The 24,706-nt window shown below is 43.7% G+C and overlaps 1 protein-coding gene across 3 annotated transcripts in view; it reads left to right on the top strand.

Annotated features, from left to right (window-relative positions):
- Window positions 1-6,028: 6,028 nt before the first annotated feature.
- The window catches only part of evi5b (ecotropic viral integration site 5b), a 28,520-nt gene continuing 9,842 nt past the window's right edge, over window positions 6,029-24,706 (top strand). The window contains exons 1-15 of one of the 3 annotated variants that reach the window (XM_080535435.1): window positions 6,029-6,072; window positions 7,251-7,483; window positions 16,385-16,574; window positions 18,288-18,512; window positions 18,888-18,962; window positions 19,132-19,257; window positions 19,673-19,816; window positions 20,363-20,452; window positions 20,619-20,716; window positions 20,828-20,888; window positions 21,017-21,070; window positions 22,344-22,376; window positions 22,824-22,976; window positions 23,982-24,113; window positions 24,296-24,436. In XM_080535435.1, the coding sequence (XP_080391561.1) occupies window positions 7,332-7,483; window positions 16,385-16,574; window positions 18,288-18,512; window positions 18,888-18,962; window positions 19,132-19,257; window positions 19,673-19,816; window positions 20,363-20,452; window positions 20,619-20,716; window positions 20,828-20,888; window positions 21,017-21,070; window positions 22,344-22,376; window positions 22,824-22,976; window positions 23,982-24,113; window positions 24,296-24,436 (1,674 nt within the window). In that variant the 5' untranslated portion in view covers window positions 6,029-6,072; window positions 7,251-7,331. Of the gene's footprint in view, window positions 6,073-7,250; window positions 7,484-12,087; window positions 12,184-16,384; window positions 16,575-18,287; window positions 18,513-18,887; window positions 18,963-19,131; window positions 19,258-19,672; window positions 19,817-20,362; window positions 20,453-20,618; window positions 20,717-20,827; window positions 20,889-21,016; window positions 21,071-22,343; window positions 22,377-22,823; window positions 22,977-23,981; window positions 24,114-24,295; window positions 24,437-24,706 lie in introns of those variants that run through there. The other 2 variants (XM_080535436.1, XM_080535437.1) reach the window with 2 other exon arrangements.

Here is a 24,706-nt window from a genome sequence, read left to right as displayed (position 1 = left end):
CTCGCCCCTGTCAGACACTTCTGTCTTTGTTCTGACAGAAAACTCCCCTCTCTGTCCTCCTCGAACCAAAAGGCTGATGGTGTGCTCGGTGTGAATTTCAAACAGTGCTTTATTAGAGCAACATAACATAACTCCAATGGAAATTGCGTTTTCATGTTTGTTGAGTTCACAGCCCCATATCCTTATAGGCTAATTCATTAGGCCAAGCCTTGAATCAATGATCGCTGTTACTCAATGGGAACTAGGCCTATTCTCTTATAAAACAGTTTTGTCATTTTGTTAAAAATTATCACAGGAATTATGTTGTAGACCCCACAGGTTCCTAACGGTTTCAGCTTGTCTGATAAAGTTGTATTGTATTGTGTCGTCTTGAAGAAAAGCCTTCAGGCAGGCCATTGAAATTCTCAATGTACACTGCACAACTCTAAGATGGCCCCTGTGTGTGAACTGAAAGCCCTTTCTTCTCACGCGTGAGAGAGTGCCCTTTCTGTGAGCCTTCTTTTCCTATGCCCTCACAGCAAACGGATTGTATGTTCCCTGAAGGTGGACCATGTTTAAATTCAGTCTTCTAGTCCCCTGCTGTGCCCAGTCTACTACCGCCTGCTGTAGTTGTGTTCATGTGGAGAGATTTGTCTGCCTGTGCAAATATTCTGTTAAAAATATCCTTATCCCAAAGAGATTAAGACGTAGGCTCCACGGTGTCGATACACCATTTTGGAGCCGATCTGATCTCTAGCCACACAAGTGTTTTCACACCGTTGCGCGAAAGAATCTCTGGCCACATGGAATCTTGTATTAAAGTACACTGGGCATGTGTGCTGCAGTGACGTGCTGACAGTGTTGCCAGTGTTGCCAATATCGTCTAGTGCATACATTATTATCAGCCAAAACACTGGCACTGGCTCTCAGAGCCAGATTTACACACATATATGAACCCGATAGAGGTCGCTTAAATTCGCCATTCAATTTGCACAATACTATTGGCACCCGTATGTTTAACATTTCATATCAGCATTCTTTGCACACGCATAGGTCTTCCATTGGTCTTCCATTGTTTTAACACTCGCTGTTTTGATTGAAAGTCCAATTTTGAGACATTTTCAAGGTTAGATATAATGTAGGCTATTTCTTGAAACTCAGTAAAAGTAGGTTGCTTACGTTCTGATTCTCAACAATATCACAGCACTGGTTCATCAAGTGTAGGATATTTATTGTGGTCTCAGATACCAAAGATTTTTCAGCTGTATTAGTGACTGATAACATTACGCTACTTGCACCAGTACACATGTATCGAATATCAAATACTAACATTTGATCATGCAAAAAAAGAAGAAGCTAAAATAGCCTTATCTTTGTTGTCATGGTGGTATTGGCCATGCGTTCTAAGTCGTGTACAAGTGTGGACATTGAGATTGTAGTTAGCCATGACTTACACCATACAGACGTATCATATTGATGTGTACATTTTAATTTTTGATATTTAGTAGATGCTTGTTTTATCCAATGACTCTGCATCATCGTTTTCAACACACGCTCCCGTATCGCTGACCACACGGCGGCGGAATCCAAGGAAATACTAGCCTACACGGAAACTCCCTCGAGTTTTCATAAGTTTGCGGTGTCAGCTCTCGAAATCAGCAGAGACATGGGGCCGTCGCCCCAATCCGACGCCGTGGAGCCTATGCCTAAAGCAAAGCAAACTATCTTTAGAATCTTTCAAATTAGACTAGGCTATATACCTTAGGCTACAGGGTTGACACTTGCCTAACCCCACTGCCTGTTACTAAATACAGTGACAATGAGCTATAACATATTAATAACAAAGAGAAAATGCTAGTATTTAGAGATGCACCGATACAATATCGGTACTGGTATTGGCCTAAAATGCTGGATTCGGAATCGGAGATAGGGAATGCTACAGTGTTTGCTGATCCGATGCCATGACGCAAACTGTCCTTAATAACTTGCCAAACACATGCATCTTTGAAGGACAGCTTCACAGCTGAGATGACACGCAAGTGCAGTGACAACAATTAGCCTACTATAAGTTGTATGGCATAATTCAGTCATGTTGTATGTATTTGTTCTTATGTAAAGTTAAGAAATCAACAAGTTAACGTGTCCCAGCTTTAGCATGGTGTTCACTGTTTTTAAATGGACAACAATGATGCCAAGCATAGCACACACACAGAGCGTACAGCTGTTTAAAAAAATAAAATAAAGCCTTTTATCAAATCCATACCTGGTATCGGCTGATACTCTAAGTTCAGTATTCAGAATCTGTTTCAGCAATAAAAAAGTGCTATCAGTGCATCCCTGTAAGTAAGTGCTTAGGCTAGGCTATTCGTACCTTCATTGTGACTTTAGAACTGGGCTGGGTTTTAGGTTCAGTCGGCCTGTTCAGTTGCACTGGGAGACATTGCTCTTGGCTGCTGTTGATGGAGGGACAGAGGAAATGCCTCTAACTGAGTGTATGGTGAGTTTCAGTTCCCTGATCTCACTGGTGTTGTTTTGCTGAGGCTTTATTCAGACTACATATTGCGTTGCTTTGGCTTTCATTAGCCATGCTGAATGCGTCTCGGGGGCCCATTCACCCCCTCCTTGGCAAACAAAGAAGGAAACGATCACAACCCAGGATTTATGGACAACCCTCCCTCTTCCCACAGCTGCTGAGAAAAAGGTCTGGATAGTATACCACCTGTGGATAGTCTGGCTAGTCTACCACCTGTGCACCAACAACTTTGTACAACAAGCAATCCATGGCTGGAACTAGGGATTAGGCCCCTTAACGTAATAGACAGACAGGCATACAATTTGGAAGCACATCTTAATAATATCTGTGAACCTTATGGTCATATTCATGCACTTGTTCTTCTCTCCTCAGATTAATTTGCACATAAATATGTCCACTAGGCTAGCCTCTATGTTTTTGATAACTGAAGATGGGCTCAGTAGAGGGTAGAGACATGGGTGAGGCTGCTGTTTTAAGCCCCTTTCAGACATACAAGTCTTCCCAGTAGATTCCATGCAATTTCCAGGGTTGACGTAAGTGTGAATGGGACTGACCAGGGAAATCCGCTCACGCAATTACCCTGGTCGAGACCATGTATAATTCCATGCAATTTACAGGGAACTCTGTGTGAAAGAGCCTTTAGTCAGTAATCTAGACTACCAGTAGCACTCGGCACCGGAGATCTAAAGCCTGGAACACACTGCTCCTCTTCTTCCCTATCAGTCTTAATCTCAGATAGTCATCTTTTATCCTGCCAGTTAGTTCTGCCTAGCATGACACATTGAGGATGTGTCTCTAAAGAAACCAACCTCATGACCTCATATCCTCCTCTTGGATCCCAGGAAAAAGGGAAGGCTGGCTTGGTTCAATGGTACACCAAGAGCCAGAAATCAGAAACCCCAAATCTTAGTCTCTGAAGTAAAATGTAACATTTGTTGTCTATAAATGCCATGCTTGCTTGAATGCTTCTTGATTCATTGTTTTAGGAACTGAAAACTATTCAGCACTGCAGGCTCCACCATTGGGACATGGCCTTGGTTGTAATCTGAGCTAAGCAATTCATTCATTGGTTGAGAGTGTGATTTGTGTCAGCCAATCTGTCGCCTGCAAAATAGGTGCAATGCCAATGCATTTCCATCCACTGTTCAAATTGATCAGTTACTTTATCCCCCGAAAGCAGCATACTCTGACTGGGCAGGGCTTAGGCCTATGTATCATTCTGAGTGTGTTTAAGTGCTTCTCTACAAGCTCTCTGTATTGATCTGGTGTGGAAGGTGCACTCTGTTTGGAGGTTCCTAGCTCATGTGGTATTTGGACAGCTGGACCAGACTACAAATGAAACTGTGCAAGATTCGTTACCCCAGCCTTTGAGGCCTGTGTGCTGAAGAACCACCCCTTTACTTGATTTCCTACCTCGGTTTTGTTTCATAGTAAAGTCTGTTTCTTGGCTAAGTCAGTTTTGAGGCAAGTCACTGAAAACCCACAACGCTTGCCTCATTCCATCCATGCTTGTGCTTTTGCTGACATAGGCCTAGGTGTTGTGACGTCACCTAGTTTCCACCCAAATATCCTTGTGCTTCTGAGACAGCCAGGTCAGGGATAGGGTGTAGTTTTAAAAACTGGTGGTGGTCTGGAGTAGCCTTCTTATTTCCTGTTTTTCTGTGTAAGGCAGGATATAGTAAAGTTGGCAAAGTGCAATGATTGGTCAGCTAAAATAACACATTCTGTTAACTAACCTAGGGCCTATATCTAATAGAGGAATGTTATGCTTTCAATGGCACACATTGCAGGCACGTCTCGAATATCATTGTTTCAGACTGTTAGTGAAAACCCCACCTTGACTTCCTTGGTAGTGGTTCGTAGAGAATACTAACTCACTTCATCCCACAGAGCTGCATATCATCGTAAAAGTCTGTTGACACATGATGCTTGTCTAAGGTTATTTCAGTGCAGACTGCAGAGGCTGTTTGGGATTCCCCTGGTTTACACTGGAGAGTGGAAACCCCTCCTGTAGCCTACATGCATGCAGAAACAGATACTAGAAAGTCTATTGCCACATTATAAAGCAAATCCGTTTTTTGTGAGCATCTTGGCCCAAACACTCCATACCTTTTTTTCTGTTGTTGTTATTGTTGTATTTCAGAGAGTGACCAAGTTTGATAATCCAGGGGAACAACTAGAGTGACACTAGGGAGGCAGACCAACCTGATGCTCCGTTGATTTATAGCTGGACAGACTCAGGAACACTTAACGATTGTGCTACTGGGTATTTTGTTTTTTTTCAATGAATAGACTTGCCTTCTAGATGAGAAAGAAAGAGAAATCAAGCACCCTCATTACGTGAGTGAGCTCCATAACCCGCCATCTCATTAAACTCAATCGAAATGCATGAGGTATTGGCGACTGGCGAGTGTCTTGCCTTCTCAGGACGCGGCAAATTGCCTCCGTATGAATAATGGAGAATGTCAAGGCAGAAGATTGTGATGTGAAAAGCCTCGACTCTGCCTGTACATGGAAGTATCTGCTCCCATGAGCCTCTCTGAGTGACTGAGGTTATAGTCTGTCTTTCAACCTGGGGTTTCCTTTGTAGAAGTGTATGTCACAGCAAAAAACCTGAACGAGATGGTAGTAAAAGTGACTGTTTCGTAGAGGCCTCAACCTCTATACAGAGAAGTGTAACAGTCACTGCACTACACTCACCTTGCCTAGTCGACAGTATCTTCCTCAGTTAATTAAGGCCAACGAGGAGGCCCCACAGCACTAGATGGAAAATGGTTGTAGGTGTGGTGTCGTTTGCCCTCTGTGTGTGCAGGGAAACAGCTGTCTTTGTTTTCATTCCAGTAGTTGTAGTAACAGCTGCTGTTTCTCTCTCACTCTCTTTTAATCTTTCTCTCTGTCACTTTCACCATAACTCCCTCTCATAAAAACAATGCATGGACATTTGCTGGTAATTAAAGGGAATTTTCACCATAACTCCCTCTCATAAAAACAATCCATGGACATTTGCTGGTAATTAAAGGGAATTGACTTGTCATAGGCAAGCATTTGAAGTTGTAGAAAAATTACTCATCCATGTATGACAGAACAAGATGCATGCAAATGAAGCTTGTTCGATATAGCACAGCACACTGCTGCCGTTTGTGTAACATAACTGACGTTGGCTAGTTTTGTCTGAGGATCCACTGTCAGGTGAATTCCAGAGCTTGTTGCTGACTTCAGCTACTGTCGCTAGTAGGGAAAGAACACAGGCCACTGACTCCTGCTAGAGGCTGGCTATGAATATCCTGTGAGGAGAACTTTGACCCCACGCGACTCCGTGATCAGCATATGACTAGGTGCTTAAGGACGCAGCCGGAGGCCAAAAGACAAACACTCTGAAGAAATGATTTGATCTAGGCTCTATGTTTTTAACCTTCAAATAGGCTACATTTGTTTTATTTCCGCAGTGTTACTGATGTTGGGTGTTTGAGTGTTTGTTTTATTTTCCATGAACTTTCTTTTTGTTGATAGCCTACTTCTGCATGGAATGTAGACTGCATTCGGAATAGCGACGATCTCAGGTAGGAATTAATGGGAGGATTTCCATGATCTTAGCTGTTTGTAGTTGTAGCTTTCTCCTTGTAACCAGATTAGAGACTGCAGGATATTATCTGGTGAGTTTGTGTTAGAATGTAGTCTAGTCTATTTGTCTAGTGTTGGATGTTGTCCTCTCCCCTTTGATAGAGTTATTATTATTATTATTATCAGTTTAATTCAGCAGACATTGTCTTCAAGGCTTCAGTGAAATAATCCATATTTTAACGGCATCAGTATGGCACAGATCTGGGCTGCTAATGCTCCTGTGTAGGCCTATATCATGATGCAGTGCACTTCATTGGATCTCATTAACATTAGTAACGTCCGTTTCATTTAGAGGAGTGGTGAGATGTATCAGTCTGTAACAGAATACATTCACACATGACCTACTGATCTACTTGCTTTTCTGGCTTTGTGCTGCTACTCTTGTATTGAATTCCTTGAAAATGACTGATGCAGCACTAACACACTATTACAGTGTTATTACTCTGTTATTACCACTTTCATTCTGTAATGTAAAGTGATGCCCCCTCTTTGATAATTACACCTTTAATTAAACTCGCTTCACATTTAGTCTTTCTTTTACAACCTCATTTATATTTTGCATAGAACATTGACCTTGTTGTATTCTGGGACGGACGTACTAGTCAAAGCATGGCGGGAAATCCCAAATAACAGACAAAGGAGGAAGTTAAATTCAGTATTTCAGTCAGATGGTTCCTTACAAAGTAGTCTATGGCCCAGGAGAAACTGTTATCTATGGCTATTCATGGTTATCTAAGTTACTTCCAACCAGAAGTAGGCAGGGAGCTCATTTGAGGTGATTAGATTATGGCCACAAAAATGTACTATTTCGTTGTTACCCAATCACTCCTTGTTTTGTTAACGGTGGCTCATGCCTCAAGTTAGTAGTGGCCATTTAAACAACTCTGAACCATGAATTACAGTTTCCTCTGTCCAATAGACTACGGTACTATATAATAATAACAACAATAATAATAATAATAATATTGTTCTGATCCTTTAAACTGTGTTTCTTCCTCCAGATCTTTTTTTCTATAAATGATGCCACTAAAGGTCCACCTGTTGTTTCTCATATTTGTATAATGCGAAAGATTTCAGATTATGATGCTCAGGTGCTACTCTACCTCCCTCTCTGCAGGTGGCGACAGACAAGGTTGCGGGAAAGCTGAGTTCTACTCTCTCATGGGTGAAGAACTCAGTGTCGCACACGGTCAGTCAGATGGCTAGCCAGGTGGCCACGCCCATGTCCCTGCCGACCACTGGTACCTCCTCCTCCACCTCTCTGTCCTCGCCAGCCCTCTCCCCGTCCTCACCCGCCCAACTCAGCCCCGACGAGGTGGAGCTGCTGGCCAAGCTGGAGGAACAGAACAGGTAGGCACCCAGGACAGCCATACTCTGAGACAGCCATACTCTGAGACATCACATACTCTGAGATAGTGCTGTCCCAAACGACTATTTTTCTACCGATTAATCTAGCGATTATTTTGTCGGTTAGTCGATTAGTCTAACGACTAATTTATCGGTAAGTCTAACGATCATTTTTGTACTGATCGGGGGAAAAAAGATTTTTATTTTTTTATTTGTCTCCACCTCACTGCTATGTTTAGCCAACTTGAATGCCAACATGGCCATTTAGAAGTCTGTCCATCACCACAACACATAGCTAGCTAGTAGCTACATAGCTAGCTAACGTTACTCTCGCTGCTATGTTATGATTAGCTAAATTGATGCTAACGTAGCATGCGAGCTACGAGCTAGATAACGTACAGTAGGTGCGAGCACCACAATGACAATAGGCTACCGTAGCTAGCCAGCTACATAGCTAACGTTACTAACACCAGAAGACAAGACATACGAACTGTGGTGAGCTACATTGCTTGTGTAACATTAGCTAGTAGCTATCCATTTTTCACTCATACACTTAATTGTCTCGCCTGGTAAAATAAAGGTTTAAAAAAATAAAATAAAAAAAATAAAGAAAATCGCCATTTTGTTTATTTACGACTAACCGACGCATATTACGCAAACCGACGTATTGACGTAGTCGATGACGTCGACGACGTCGACTAATCGTAGCCGCCCTACTCTGAGACATCACATACTCTGAGACATCACATACTCTGAGACATCCATACTCTGAGACATCACATACTCTGAGACATCACATACTCTGAGACATCACATACTCTGAGACATCCATACTCTGAGACATCACATACTCTGAGACATCCATACTCTGAGACATCACATACTCTGAGACATCACATACTCTGAGACATCACATACTCTGAGACATCCATACTCTGAGACATCACATACTCTGAGACAGCCATACTCTGAGACATCCATACTCTGAGACATCACATACTCTGAGACATCACATACTCTGAGACAGCCATACTCTGAGACATCACATACTCTGAGACATCCATCCTCTGAGACATCACATACTCTGAGACAGACATACTCTGAGACAGACATACTCTGAGACAGCCATACAGACAGCCATACTCTGAGACATCACATACTCTGAGACATCACATACTCTGAGACATCACATACTCTGAGACATCACATACTCTGAGACATCCATACTCTGAGACATCACATACTCTGAGACATCACATACTCTGAGACATCACATACTCTGAGACATCCATACTCTGAGACATCACATACTCTGAGACATCCATACTCTGAGACATCCATACTCTGAGACATCACTCAAGTTTCGTCAACATATCAATCTGTCATCACATTTCCTTTCCATGGATAATGTGTCACATTGCACCAAATTGTTAGAATAACAGCCTTTCATGAGCACTTGGCGTACAACTTGTGATAAAGGACCACTTTCCGCAGTCACTCCTCTGTGGCTCACTCTGCTTTTAGTAGTCTCAGGGCTCCGATTGCATGCATGTGCACAGATGTTTAAAAACGAGAAAAGAAAAGTCGGCCGTCGGTTCTGGTAGATGTAATGAGAAAGAATCCAATGGGAGTTTTGAATACTTCGTCTAGCATTTCCATGATGTGCAAATGCATATAGAAAATGACTGAAATGCATTTTTTTCTTCTAAATGTTGTTGAAGACCTGGTACAATCAAATTCATGCTGTAGAGGGTTTTTTGAGAGGTATCTTTTGCTCTGCTCAACACTTTGCACTCACACGCGAAATCGGGGCCCTGTGTTGACATGGAAACAGGTCCTGAGAAGTGCAGTTGCAGGGGCTTGTGTTCACAGTTCCGTCATATGAAGACTGCTCAACCCTCCGCCTTTTGCCGACTCAAGTGGATGAGGAGTGAGTGATCTGTCAGACAGTGTCAGATCTGCTACTGTACGCTCATGGGACTGGGATGACAAGCTTGTACGACACCTCCTACAGAGCTGCAGTTAAAAAGTGAAAAGTGAATTTCAGTCTCTTATTGCCTGTAAAACTGAGACTTCCAGTCTACCGGAGGGGTTGAAAGCTCTGCCTGTAGTGTTAATGGCCTCCGGAGGGGATTCCGGTTCTGCTGTTAGAAGAGCACCAGTGGATGTGATTAGTGAGACCAGGTCTGCTCGTGTAAGACAAAGCTGAAGTGAAAGCGATTTGGCCTTCTGTTCTATATTTTCTGGCACTTCACACAAGACATTATTATCTGTGTGAGGAAATGGAGCTGAAGCTTCCAGCTTCCATTAGTGGGGTTAGTTTTTTTTTTTTTTAAAGCTTTGGCTGAATACCATGTATTACACCATAAGAATTGATAGATTTATTGAATATAAACCTTGATCTAACTGTCTTTTCAGTAGGGCTGCCACAAACGATTATTTTCATAGTCGACTAGTCACCGATTATTTTAACGATTAGTCGACTAATCGGATCATAGATTACAGCTTATCGCACAATTACTCAATCGCTCTTATTTAGCTATCATCTTCTAAATCAGCTTCTAAATTTAGCTTGAAGTTGTTAGTTGTTGTTGTAGGCATGTGCTAACTAAAAATAAAGACAATTAAAATGATTGTTCACTCAAAAATAGATATTTTAATGAACTTTGCAGATTTATTTCTGGCATCACTTGCATGTAATGTAATGTAAAGAGTAGTAGAGGGTGCAAACTGCTGAGTAAAATGAGGTAGGCTAGGCACTAGGCAACCAAAAGAATACAAAAACAAAAATAAATACTTGTACAGAGTACAAAAGTTTTGCTTTGCTTCACTCATCTCATAGTAGAACGCGCCTTCTTAGCACTGTAACGTTAAGACAACATTTTTAGCTATTTGATAAGTATCGCTTTGATGACAACGTAAAATAATGTAAGAAGGCTTTTAACGTAACGATATCGTTAGCCAATAACAAGCTAACTAGCTTACCGAGACGAGCCATCGTCTTCCTCGTCATCTGCCACAACGTGCTTCCTTTTTAGATGCTCGCGCATCATAGACGTGCTGCCATGATAAGCGAGTTCAGCTTTGCAAATTTTACATTTTACATTCTTTTTTTCAACGTTGTGGTTGAAATGCTCCCACACTTTAGAGGTACGAGGACAGGAAGACATTTCTCTGTTTGTTTTTCCGGGGAAGTCACGTGTGCCCCGGATGACCGACACTGCGCATGTACATCAAAGACACTGGGAGACGCTAGCCAGTGGCAGCTTCAGGGAAGAAAAACGAATGCTTATCGAATGAAATGAATGGTCTTTATTGTCATTGATATAGTACAGGTACCAAACAACGAAATTTGGGAGGGGGGGGCTCCCCTGGTGCTAGGCAAAAAATAAAAAAAATAAAACGCTTATTTCAGCTCCAAAAAAACATTCGACTACGGCGATTACCAAATATGTCGGCGACGATTTTGGTAGTCGACTAATCGTGGCAGCCTTACTTTTCAGCAAACAGTATTATCGGAAAGAAGTATGGAAATGCCTCCACTTGTTAGAGGGAGAGATTTGAGGGAATTTGAGTTGGGAGGCAAACTTCTCATTGTCTTTCTGTTGTCCTGGACAGACCTCTGAACACCACCCTCACAAAGGGTGGACATAAGGCGTGAGTTTAAAGGGTTTGTGGGCCATCTGCCCTTTGACCCCCCTGCCTCCACCCCTATAAGCAGGGCCACAGCTGGGCTCTTTTTTCGCCAGGCACATGTCCCTGCTATCACACGCTCTCTATGACTGACAATGCCCCGTCATCTGCCAGATCTCACGAAGGCAGTCATGAAATTCCAATTAAGGAAGGCCATTGAGAGGTCTAGTGTCAGGGGGTTAGAGGCAAAGGACAGGACCCATCTTGGAGATCTTGCTTCAAACAGGTGCTGTGAAGATTGTAGATTTTTCTCTCACTTAATGTCCTTCCTTGATTATAACAACAAGTAACCTATACTGTAGGCTATATATGAAGTGCTATTTTTCTCCTTGAGGTGACGCATCATTTACAATCCCCTTGTTACTTAAGCTCTTGCTGAGAGACATACCGTACAGTGCGAGTCTATGATTTGTTCTTGCAATTGAGTTGACCCTCCCTTTTGCCCATTGCTGACCCCTCCCTGTCCCTAGCTCTTTAGCTGTCTAGTTTTAGATTTTGTAGTTTTAGTTTAGTTTTAGACTATCTTAGACTGTTTTAGACTAGTTTTAGTTTTAGACTATGTAGTTTTAGTTTAGTTTTAGACTATGTAGGCCAGGTTTTGTATTGTATTTGTTTGTGGTGGATGTTGTTGTTGTATGCCTGTGAACAGGTCACACTTGAAAATGAGCCCTTGGGGCTCAATGTGTTTTTACCTGTATAAATAAAGGTTAAATAAATAAAAAATAAAAAACTCTTCCGAGACCTTTAGTTTCCACTAACACTCTCACAGGTGGAGCAGACAGGGACCAAAGTTAGCAGTCTAAAGGTTGACATTACCCAGTGTTTTGATTGGTGAAGGCCTTTGTACTTTGTACTAGATAAGCTGTGTGTGTGTGTGTGTGTGTGTGTGTGTGTGTGTGTGTGTGTGTGAGACAAGGGAGACCCACACTCAGTGGTTCAGTCTGTAAGCCAGTCTCGTGGCTTCTACAGAACTACGAAAGGCATGAGGAGGGAGCTATGAGTTTGTCTTGGTAAGCAAAGGAGCTGATTTCCTCTTTCTACAATCTCCTGTTTCTTTAATTATCAAGAAGGGCAAAGTGTAACTGACACATTTTGATAACATATTTCTCTTTTGTCCCTCTTTGAGTATCATATTGTTTTCATTGTTTTCTGTTAGGCCTATACCATGTTTGTAGTGTAACTTGTACTCTATTTGTTTAGAAAAACGCAAGGTGTTATTTTTTTGTTTTTGCCATCCTGGGTTCACCTTTCACGAACCCACTTTGAGGATGAGACCATGCCATGGATTTAGACATCATTGTTTTAGCCTACTTCAGTCATTGCTTTTTTTTATAGGCAAATGTTTGATGCTCATTTCTGTAGTCATAGGTTTTGTCATTTGGACAAAATAAGTTATCGCAAGTGAAATTGTCCTTAAATACCCTATGTTTGGACGGTGAAATATACTTTGTTGTGGTTGTGGTTGTTGTACCATATTATTTGAATTATTTTCTGTTATACCATATCTGTAGTTTAACTTATAGGCTACTCTACTTGTTCAGAAAAACGTAACGTGTTTTGTTTACCAGTGTTGTCAGAAAACACAGCGGTCCCTGTTTGTCTACTGGTGAATTATTAGCAGAGGAGGAGCAAGTAGCCCACATTGTGAATTTGTCTAGTCTTTATGCATTGCATGAACACTGCATACACATTTTGTAGCCTATGTGTTTCTGAAGTAAACAGAATCTGTGCCAAATTGACAGATGGACTTATGAGAACTGCCTGCAAATATCCACACAATTATAATTTTAGAGAGCTGTGAACAACAAGTTATAATATAGGGGATTGTATTCCCTACCATCTCCTTGTTGCTGTAATGAATTACAGCACTTGCAATAGCCTTTTCAGTTTATAGATACTCTCATATTACTGCAGTGCTTTATAGTTGCCATTGAAAACTAGGCTATGTTTTATTTAAGCCAGCTGGTATTGCTGTTCTGGTGTTCCCTCAACATGACGCTGTATCGTGCAGAATGTTTACCTTTCCCAAATGTTGACTGTAACTGTAACTAAAACCGCCTCTGCTGGTTGCTCGCCCTGTGTCCAACCCCCTCCCTCCTGACCCAAATGTGGCTGTAACCCTACCCAGTCTGGGAACACTGTGACGTCACACGCTGCTAGCGAGAGGCCCAGGCCCTTGTGTTTTTTTCCGAGATCAGGTTTCTGTGCCTTTTGTGTCCCAGCCATGGGCTGCTCCTCAGTACTGTACAGTCCTCAGTGCTGTAAGGAGGCACATCTCCTCCTTAGACCTGATCCAGGGTCAGTTCCCCCCCCTCAGACCTGATCCAGGGTCAGTCCCCCCCCCCTCAGACCTGATCCAGGGTCAGTTCACCCCCCCTCAGACCTGATCCAGGGTCAGTCCCCTCCCCCCTCAGACCTGATCCAGGGTCAGTCCCCCCCCCCCTCAGACCTGATCCAGGGTCAGTCCCCCCCCTCAGACCTGATCCAGGGTCAGTCCCCCCCCCTCAGACCTGATCCAGGGTCAGTCCCCCCCCCCTCAGACCTGATCCAGGGTCAGTCCCCCCCCTCAGACCTGATCCAGGGTCAGTCCCCCCCCTCAGACCTGATCCAGGGTCAGTCCCCCCCCCCCCCCCCTCAGACCTGATCCAGGGTCAGTCCCCCCCCCTCAGACCTGATCCAGAGTCAGCCCCCCCCCCCTCAGACCTGATCCAGAGTCAGTTCACCCCCCCTCAGACCTGATCCAGGGTCAGTTCACCCCCCTCAGACCTGATCCAGGGTCAGTTCCCCCCCCCCCCCCTCAGACCTGATCCAGGGTCAGTTCCCCCCCCCCCCCCCTCAGACCTGATCCAGGGTCAGTTCACCCCCCTCAGACCTGATTCAGGGTCAGTTCCCCCCCCCCCCCTCAGACCTGATCCAGGGTCAGTCCCCCCCCCCCTCAGACCTGATCCAGGGTCAGTTCACCCTGCCAGAGGCTCCAGTGACTACCTGGGACAGTGGTCCAGTACAAGGTCAGCCCTCTGTGAACTGAGACACACTCCTCAAGACTTTATTCACCATTCACAAACCCACTATGGATGACACCATGCCATGGATTTAGACAACGTTGTTGTAGTCTACTTCACTCATTGCTTTTTTACAGACAAATATGATTTCACTCTTCTGTAGAGGTCCTTAATAGGCGTTTTTTGTCATTTGGACGAAATACGTTATTGCAAGTGAAATTGTCCTTAAATAGCCTATGTTTGGACTGTGAAATATACTTGTGGTTTGACAGTGTACACAACTTTTTAGAAGGCATCTAAAGGTTTCAACATCAGAGAATTTGAAAGGTTTATGGTGTTTAGAAAAATATAAGTTTGAATAGTGTTAACCCTCCTTTATGTTACCACCCATTTCTTTTTTCTTTTAGCTCTACACCAAAAGTTTGGATTTTAAATCAAACAATTACTATGAGGTTTAAGTATAGATTCTCAGCTTTTATCTGATTGCATGCAAAGGATTGTCAACCAAATACTAAACATGAGTGCTTCATTTGCTAAATCTGTCCCACCACTTTTTGGTACCCTGAAATAGGGAGACTACGCATAAAGCCTGTTGTATTTTCGGAGTCGTGAAACCAAAATGTACACAAATAAAAGCTGAGAATCTCTGCTTTAACCTCACAGTAAGTGTTTGATTTAAGATCCAAACTTTTGGATTGTAGAGCCAAAAAAAAGAGAAAATGCTTCACTGTCCTATTACTTACACAGGGCACTATACAGTGAGGTGCAAACATGTGGGCCCCCCTGTTTTAAATGTCTGTTACAATTAATCTCCAAGTGATTGAAAGCAAACCTGAATACTACATGCTACAAAGTTTAACATGACACCTTGACACCTGAGTTTTTAAATGATAAAAAAGGAAAAGTTTGGGAACCCTTTTGGATTATTCTTTGTTACCGTTTGAGAAGATGATTACTAAGGCCCAGACCAAGGTGATTTATTCCTTAGGGCTTCAATGAGGAGAATATAATTCCAGGGTTGAGCTATAATTCTGAAGTAACTCCATGCCTTCTAAAGTATCCGACTGCGGTGGCTGTTGTGTCTGATGTTAAAAACCATGGGTTCCTAAACAGTCGTCCAAGGATGTCAGAATCAAGATAGTTCACTTCCACCATCAAGGAGAAGGCTACAAAAAACTCTCGCAACGTTTCAAACTACCCATTTCCACTGTCAGAAACATCATCAGAAAATGGAAAATCAATGGAACAATTGAAGTCAAGGCAAGATCTGGAAGACCAAGAAGAACGGCATGACTAGGGATGGCCACATTTTTGCACCCCACTGTATATACGCAGTATTAAAAAAACAGTAAAAGAAAGAAAGATTTGTATTGACGCTACGGTATATCCAGAGCTTTTAATGTTGCTGCAGTCGGTGGCTCAGCTGTGGCTGTCATAGAGCGGTGATGCATCTCACTAGAAATGCTGCCTTCTTAAATGAGCTTTTCCATTTTTAGCACTGCGCTAGGACATTTTAATGGCTCTAGTGCCAGCACGATTCGGATTAATGTTCAGCTTCAGTTATTGGGCTGCTTAAAAGGGTGTTTACCCACAGTGTTAAACCGCCACAACTGTTTTATATCAAAGTGTTCCACTCACTGACCCATAAACAGTGTCTAGAAAGTTTGTCTGTGTGCTATTGACACTAGTGAAAGGATTTAGATTGTCTGATGTACTGGTGTTTACTCAATTACTCTCTTACATAAGCAAGGTAACCTTTCTGTGATGTTGAACTTTGGCGTGTTTCACTTAAGTGACTTAAGTGTGTTTCACTTCCCACCGTAGACGGTCATGTTCTCAGAGACAGCCTGATGTACTCTCACTGCAGTCCTCATAGGCTTGGGCTTGCAGAACGATGGCATGCTGGTTCCTCAACAGAACCCTATGTCTAGCCTGTAATGACAGTGCAACTGCCACTTCCAGCCTCAGTGTAGCCTCAGCCTAGTGTTTTTTTCCTTCACATGTTTTCACATCTGAACATTTTGTTTCCGGTTACATTTGCTAGTGTTACATGAAAGATGCTCCCGCAGTCAGACTGCAGGCTATATACCGTAGTGTCATCAGAGTTACTTAGTAATCTGTGTGTGTGTGTGTGTGTGTGTGTTGTTGTCATAGGGAAATCATGGTAAAAAAGCCTGACTCCCTCCCTCCCTGTGTTTGCCCTATGCAGGTTGCTGGAGACGGACAGTAAGTCTTTAAAGTCTGTGAACGGCTCCCGGCGGAACAGCGGCTCCTCTCTGGTGTCCAGCTCCTCCGCCTCCTCCAACCTCTCCCACCTGGAGGAGGACACCTGGATCCTCTGGGGGCGCATCGTCAACGAGTGGGAGGACGTGCGGAAGAAGAAGGAGAAGCAGCTGAAGGTAAGACTCAGGCCTAATAATACACTCCTTTCTTTCTTTTTTTAGGGCAGTCCCACTCATATTTTCCTTTTTTAATGACAGATACAGTAGAGATTTAGACAGGAAGGATGGGTGAGGGAGAGAGAAGGGATGACATGCAGGATATGTCCGCGGCTAGAATCGAACCGGGATCCCTGCGGTACATGGTCAGCGCTTAATCCACTACGCCACCTAAGCGCCCCAATAATACACTCCTATAAGAGACGCAACCAAGTCTCGTGCAGGCTGGCCAGCTGACGCCTGCTTAGAGTGCATTATGAGCTTACCGCAACACTCTAACCTGTCTGAGAAAGGGTGCCAACACTGTCATGCACGTGCACTGTACGATAGTGTAGCTACTACTACTACAGTCCTACACAAAAGTATCTCAAATATTTGTAGGCTAAACCAGTGAATTGAGTGAATGGATCCTGTAGTGTACAATACTGTTTCTGTTCTCTTTGTTTTCTGCTGTTTGGTTTGGTTTGAAGGGTAATCCCCATGGTCAACGTTGTCCCTCATTTGCCCTGTTCAGTTTGTGTTGTCCTTGAACTTGTCTATTTTTAGCCTGCGAGCTGCTCAAATGATACTCTGCGGTGTCTCTCCCCGGTTGCACAAGAACTCCTTTCCCACGTGAACGAATGTCCCTCTGTGTTGTCATCAAGGAGTCACGGTAGTTTGTGTTTCATAAAAAAATCATAGATGCTGAACGACCGGTATTGCATTTGTAGTGACCCATATGAGTCCTATAGCAACTTATTTCTTAAAGGACATTGTTTACCCCTCTCTTGACCTAGTGAGCGTTCGACTGCACGGTAGGAGGAAAAACTGTAGAATACTAATCTTGAATGTCAGCAAAACACTTTCCTTAATTTAACACAGCCGTGATGTATTCATGTATTCAACGCTGCATACTACCCCCTGAGCCGATTTTCCACGAGTGTCGACAAAGAAAACCTGTCTACAACAGGCAGAGGCAGAGGAGCAACACCATAGTGACAGTCTCTGAGTTGCGAGCGGAGGGGAGGGTGCTTTTCCAGGCGTGTTCACGGGTATATGTGTAATTCATGAGTTTCCCCTTGTGTGTGTGTGAGAGAGTATCATCCAGTTGTGGGATGGAAGGATGGGAGCAGCTGCTGCAGAGAGGCGCAGAGGCACAGCTTTATGTACTGTAGGCGAGTGCATTGTTCCAACACAAAGCATGGCTGTTTAGGCTGACCTCAGTGAGAGAGGAAAGAGACCTCTCCTGCTGAAAGCCCCTGTGTGGGTGGACCCCTGCTCCCGACCCCCTGCTCCTCAGATTGATGACCACACACACCAAACACACGTGCACGCCAGTGTTCCTTCTCAGCAGAGGAAATTGCTTAATTGAGTCACATTAGCGGTAATACGCAACAAAAACATTTCGCTCTTCAGAAGGCCTTGCTGACAACATTATATTTAGTGGCGGAAAATTGTATTATGATGACTGAGAGTACAGTACATGATGTGCTTTGGGAAAACGTTGGCGCATGACAACACACAGGCACATTAATTCTTATTCGAGCACCACTTGTTTTCCTCTATCTTAACAAATAATTGAAAACATTTGTGCCCAAGGACTTGTATCTCGAAACAGCCTATGCTGATTTGAGAGGGCACTAAGCCATGCTAGATAGACTGCATGTATTCTGATCTAGTCTTTCTTCCATTCAGGATCTTGTCAGAAAAGGGATTCCCCACCACTTTCGGGCAATAGTATGGCAGCTGCTGTGCAACGCCCAGAACATGCCCATCAAAGACCAGTACTCTGAGCTCCTGAAGATGACATCACCCTGCGAGAAGCTGATTCGCAGGGACATAGCACGTACCTACCCAGAGCACGAATTCTTCAAGGAGAAGGACAGCTTGGGCCAGGAAGTACTTTTCAACGTCATGAAGGTCAGTGCTCTCAAACCTTGTCATTGTAGGAGGTCTTATTTGGCCTAGCTATTTGTTGTAATGGCCTTGTCTATTATAATAATAATAATAATAACTTTTATTTGTATAGCACTTTTCCTGCAAACGTTGCAGCTCAAAGCTCAACAGAAGCAGGAATGTTGTTCACAAGGAGAGTTTCAGGGTAGTAGGGTCAGGGTACAAGTTTTAATTGGAGGACGGAACCCTCTGAATTGCTGAATGGCTTGAATACGAGGTAGAAAAGTGTCGAATCCACAGTTACACCTTGACCCTGAAAGCCCTTAGCAGTGCAGTTTATTCTGAACTCAGAGCTATGCTCCCGTGACTACTGTTGAGGCTCACTTCCTGTTGTTACAGGCCTATTCCCTGGTGGACCGGGAGGTTGGTTACTGTCAAGGAAGTGCATTCATTGTCGGACTGCTGCTCATGCAGGTAATAATCTTGTCACACAGACACACACACACACACACACACAGACACACTTGCATACAGGCTCTTAAATCCTTTTGGTGGTGATTTATGTGTGTGTGTGTATGGTGAAATATGTGGACATTTAATGGTTTGGGGGAATTTGTTTGATATCCAATTTCCCCCCGCCCAGATGCCGGAGGAGGAGGCATTCTGTGTGTTTGTGAAACTGATGCAGGACTACAGACTGAGAGAACTCTTCAAGCCCAGTATGGCTGAACTGGGCCTCTGCATGTACCAGTTTGAGTGTATGATCCAGGTAAGACCTGACACTGGGCAGTAGATCAGTACTTAAGTCGACATTGATTTAGTGAGTCAGTATTATGAATACCAATGAGTCATCTCTATTCACGATTACGTATGTACAGTTGTCAGGGGTTTAATCCCTGCACCTTACACTGCACCTTACACTGCACCCACAACGTATACATATTGTGAAGTGCTGCCAAAAGCCACCACAAGGTGGTGAGAAGAGCTGTGAGGGATGTTTGAAGAGAGAATGGTTTGTCTTATCAGATACAGTGTAGCCCTAATGTAGATTGGCAAAATCAAGTTTATAATAGCAACCTTATGAATTGCAGATCACTCGTTCTCTTACAGCACAGAGAAACAGGGGGACATTCTGCCAACTGTGTTTATATCCGTGTCTGTCTCCCTCTGTCCCTCCTCCACAGGAGCATCTCCCTGAGCTTCACGTGCACTTCCAGGCCCAGAGCTTTCACACCTCCATGTACGCCTCCTCCTGGTTCCTCACCATCTTCCTCACCTCCTTCCCTCTGCCCGTCGCCACCAGGATCTTTGACATATTCATGTGTGAGGTCAGTCAAACGAATGAACAAAAGACAAAAAAATATTGAAGTGAGTGAGAATCTGGTCAGCATTCAATGGTCAGAATTTGCGTCAACAGCCAATTCCAGGGTCAGTGTTAGTAAATGCTAGCAATTAGCGCCCTCTGCTGACAAAGACACACTAACTCATCCGATGCTTAGACTTTATTACCTTCTGGTCTAGACTCATTTTTCAATGCTAATATCTGGTGACTCCTCTGGTCTAAAATGAACACTCAGTGTGGGTTTGTGAGCTCAGTTGCCAGTGGAGTGTAAATCTGTTTAAATCCAATCAAAATGTACTTACTTGCATATAGTTGTACCGGTAATTGACACAGTGAAATGCTTTGGGATCTTACTCCATGCTTAACAACAGCAGTCAGCTGTCAACAATGAACAATTCAATAATAAATAATACAAGTTATATTGTTATATAGACTACCAGTATAGCCTATATAAATAAATAATACATGTTTAAATGTTTGGTACACGAAATGTAGTTCCACTTCCAAGTCATTAATGTGGTGCCTCTCTCAGGGTCTGGAGATTGTGTTCCGTGTGGGTCTGGCTATCCTCCAGATGAATCAGACAGAACTCATACAGCTTGACATGGAGGGAATGTTACAGGTATGTTCAGACAGAACTCCTACAGCATACAGGTACAGATAATGTAACCTGTTTGATTAGTTAATGAACCCATGACCCCCGAGTTGATATCAATATTTATGGTCATAATGTATTGCGCATGTTTGGCACTCATCCAGTGTCTTGCTCTCTCTCTGCGTTGCTCCAGCACTTTCAGAAGGTCATCCCACACCAGCTGGAAAGCGGACCGGACAAGGTCATCCTGGCAGCTTATCAAGTCAAGTACAACGCCAAGAAGATGAAGAAGTGAGTACTCTCCACTCCAACAGTGTTTACAGGGTGACGGAACAGAGATGTTTGACCTGTAAGTAGTCACAGCACTACTTCTTTTTACTGACGCTGGAGAGGGTGTTTCAGGTTGGAAAAGGAATATACTACAATCAAAACCAAGGAGATGGAGGAGCAGGTGGAGATTAAGGTGAGATTAGAAGCAATAATATGTGTTCAGTCAGAAAAGATTTTCAGAAATACCCAGTATTGCGCAATGTTTGGATTGATTTGATTGTGTTTGTGATGGTGTGTGATGGCTGTGTCCTTGTTTTGCAGAGGTTGCGCAACGAGAACAGACTCCTGAAGCAAAGGATCGACACGCTGGAGAAAGTGAGTGCAGTCGAGGTTGTTGCAGGTGGATGAGGTCGAGCACCTGGCTCTGCTCTCCATACCCATGTCATTCACGTCATCACAAGCCATATACACCAGTGAACCCTTGTCCAGGGGCATTCACACAAGGCCATCACCCCTACATTAACCCATCAAGTGCTTGTTCATGCATCATGCGTCTCCTGTTGGTCACTAAGACGCATGGGTCTTCTTTTTACTAACTGGGCTGCGCTGGTGTGGGGCTGTCCACTTACTAAGACAAGCTAGAATTCTCACTGGCAGCCAGAATTGGTGTTTAAGAAGTGGTTTACTGTTAGTGTAAAGGAGGAAGTTGGATTTGGAATGTAAATTGTCTCAGTCTCAAGCCCAGGACCACCCAGGTAAGTCATGCTTTGAATCTGTGGCTATGTAGCTCCTGTAGCTACATGCAGGGAGTTTCGTTCTTCCCTTGGACACTACTAACCGTAGTAATCGTAACAAGCCTGATGGAATGTGAGTGCGGCAACTGCGTCACTGTTGCGATGACATGGAGCACTGCATGCCAGCCGTGCATGCTGGGATCTACTCTCTCTGTGTTGGGCACACATGCACTGGCACGGCCCGGCCAGGGCACCATGCATGAGGCCTGGGCAGAGTATAACCTGTGTTGTATCTGTCCCATCGGCCGCTTTGCCTGGAGGCATGACCACTTATATCACAGCATCGCTTAAAGGCTGCAGCTCTCTGTCCCCAAACGCCTCCTCTTCACTTTAACTTTCTTTAGCCTATATATGTATATTGACTAACTCAAACGGTTCAAAAGCTTCCAAAACGTAACAGAATGACACTAAAAGTAACCAAGAGTATCTATATTTAAAAGAGCATGGCACCTAAAACACTGTTATTGTGCTGTTGATTTGTAATGCTTTTCCCTGTTTGGCTGTCTGTTTAGCCGTCCTCTGCTTTGCCTGTCTAAAACCTTGTTACCATGTCGTCACCACTTAACTTTCACTTTACCACCACTTACCACCACTCTACCCACATCCCTATCACCACATCCACCCCCAAGCCAATGTTCCTTTCCTACCTCCCAGACCAATGACACATTCATTGATGTGACACTGTCATTGATGTGAACATACGTTTAGACTTTTGTGAAAACAACGGAGGAAGGAAAATGAACATTGCATTTCCTTTCCAAAAAAATCAAGTGTTTGTCTTTTTTCTGTTATAAACTGTGTTCTGTGGTTTCTCTCTCTCTGTGCTTTCTTTTGTCAATATTTCTGTTTTGTAGGAAAGTGCTTCCTTGGCAGATAGATTGATCCAGGTATAATCTTTATTTTCTCCTTATCCCCTTCACCTACATTGCACTTTTCCCCCTTTTCAAATTTCTTTTAGCTCACTTTAGCTTTTGCATGCTCTTAATTCTTATCTTAAAATGATAGCACAATAAATGTTAGATTACAATGTTTTTGAATCAGTGAATGAGAAAAAAGAGAGAATCCGATCGCTTGAACGAGATCCAGAATTCAAGTAGTGCATGCTCATAATACAGCCATGTCCAAGTTGATCAAAAACATGCTGAAAAGCTTAGAGCTAATCAATCCAAACCAACCAATGAGGCTCAATCAAAAACCTTTTGAAGAAAAGAAAAAAGGACATGCGTTTGAAAAACTACCAATCCCGCTTTATTTATTTATTTTTTATTTGCCCACCCCCCGTTCGTTTCACTCCCGGGCATGCTCACCCTCCCCCTGGTTGGTTATGTCCCAAGGGACAAGTGACTCGAGCCCAGGAGGCGGAGGAGAACTACCTGGTCAAGCGGGAGCTGGCCACGGTCAAGCAGCAGAGCGAGGAGGCCGGTGCTCAGCTGGAGCAGGCCCAGAGCACCGTCAGGGAGCTCCAGCAGCAGCGGCAGCCACACTGGGTAAGGAGGGACCACAGTGCCCCCAACTGGGAGGGAGGACCACCAGACCAGCCAGCCTTCCATCTAATCAGGCAGGCAACAGTGGTCCACTCCCTGACAGGAACCATAGCGTTGATGTGGTGCTCTTTATTCTATGATGTCATTTTTGTTGTTGTTGACATTATTCACATGTGTATAGTCTGCAGGTTATGCAGAGCTCATCAGAATTTGTTTGTTTTTTTCATAAGAAAAAGCTGTCCATGTTCATGTCTTGAATGTAGTTGATTATCAGTCTCTTATGAAATGACGCCTAGCAGCAAAATCTCCGTCAGTGACGATAACAGAGACGGATTCTTCCCACCTCCTCCCAGCACACTCACTTATGCATAATGATCCTTTCTGCATGCATGACCTCAAATCGGGACATGCTGTTCCACACAGTGCCGCCACCATATGCAGTCGTTAACATCTCCAGACAACGATTCATGAATGTGTAAGCAGCTGTAGATGCGACATGGGTGTCAGACGTCTGTGTTGAACCAGCGTGACCCTCTCAGTTTATATCCACTGGCCAAGCAGACAGAGAAAACACTGAAATATTGATGAGATGGATTTGGAGAAACATCCTGATGTGTGGAGGGAATAATGTGCTGTTTTACATAATGTTGCTGTTTTTGACAATTAAATCACATTAAATATTCATTTGGCGGTTGAAAGAGGAAGACAAATTTGTCGTCTGACGAAATGCGAATGTGAAATTGAGAATATGTGCCATCGGACTGAGAATGTATATGTCAAAGTAGTTTGAACAAGCCAATTATAAAGGTACATGAGATATGCATTTAAAAATGAAATTGCTTAAAAATTATTCTGTGTAGTATTATGCTTGTGTGTCTTATTTATATTGATCAGACAGAACATTTTGAGATTCAAATATTGTCCCTGTCCTGAGACCAACCATAACAACACAATAGACCAACTCTTCACTCTTTTCCGCTTCCTTGCTCTTCCCTTCCCTCCTTGTAGAAGGTCAACCCCCGATACACAGAGGAGTCCATCCTCCAGCTGGAGAGAGAGATGGTGCAGGCCAGGCTGAAAGAGGCAGAGTCCCAGTGTGCACTGAAGGAGATGCAAGACAAGATCCTAGACATGGAGCAGGTGTGGTACCTAGGCCAAGACCTGCCTCTCATGAGCTCAATCACTGTCCCGCTACTTAGTGACACACAGAGAGAATAAAACGGTCCCCACCCCCAATTAGACACAACCTCCGGACAACTACGGTGCTATGGTTTACTGTCTTTTCGGTCATTGTTTTGGTTGTGTGTGTGTGTCCGTCCCAGAGAAACACGTCGCTGCCAGACGAGAACAACGTGGTGCATCTCCAGGAGGAGCTGATAGGCTCGAAGCTGCGGGAGGCGGAGGCTCTGACTGGGCTGAAGGAGCTGAGACAGCAGGTCAGAGATCTGGAGGACCACTGGCAGGTGAGGACCAGACTAAACACATTTACATCGACGTGGAAACTGATTTGTTGATTAATGTGCACTGTCCCGGGTTAAATAAATAAAAATAGGGGCGCTTAGGTGGCGTAGCAGGTTAAGCGTTGACCATGTAACTGCATGTCATCCCTCCTCTCTCTCTCACCCATCCTTCCTGTCTAAATCTCTACTATATCTGTCAATAAAAATTACAAATATGAGTGGGACTGCCCCACTCAGAAAAGATAACTTGTAAAAATAACTTTTTAAAGTAAT

This window comes from Nansenia antarctica (assembly GCF_963989245.1).
Source record: "Nansenia antarctica genome assembly, chromosome: 7".
Classification (NCBI taxonomy): domain Eukaryota; kingdom Metazoa; phylum Chordata; class Actinopteri; order Argentiniformes; family Microstomatidae; genus Nansenia; species Nansenia antarctica.
This window is presented reverse-complemented; position numbering and strand designations above follow the sequence as displayed.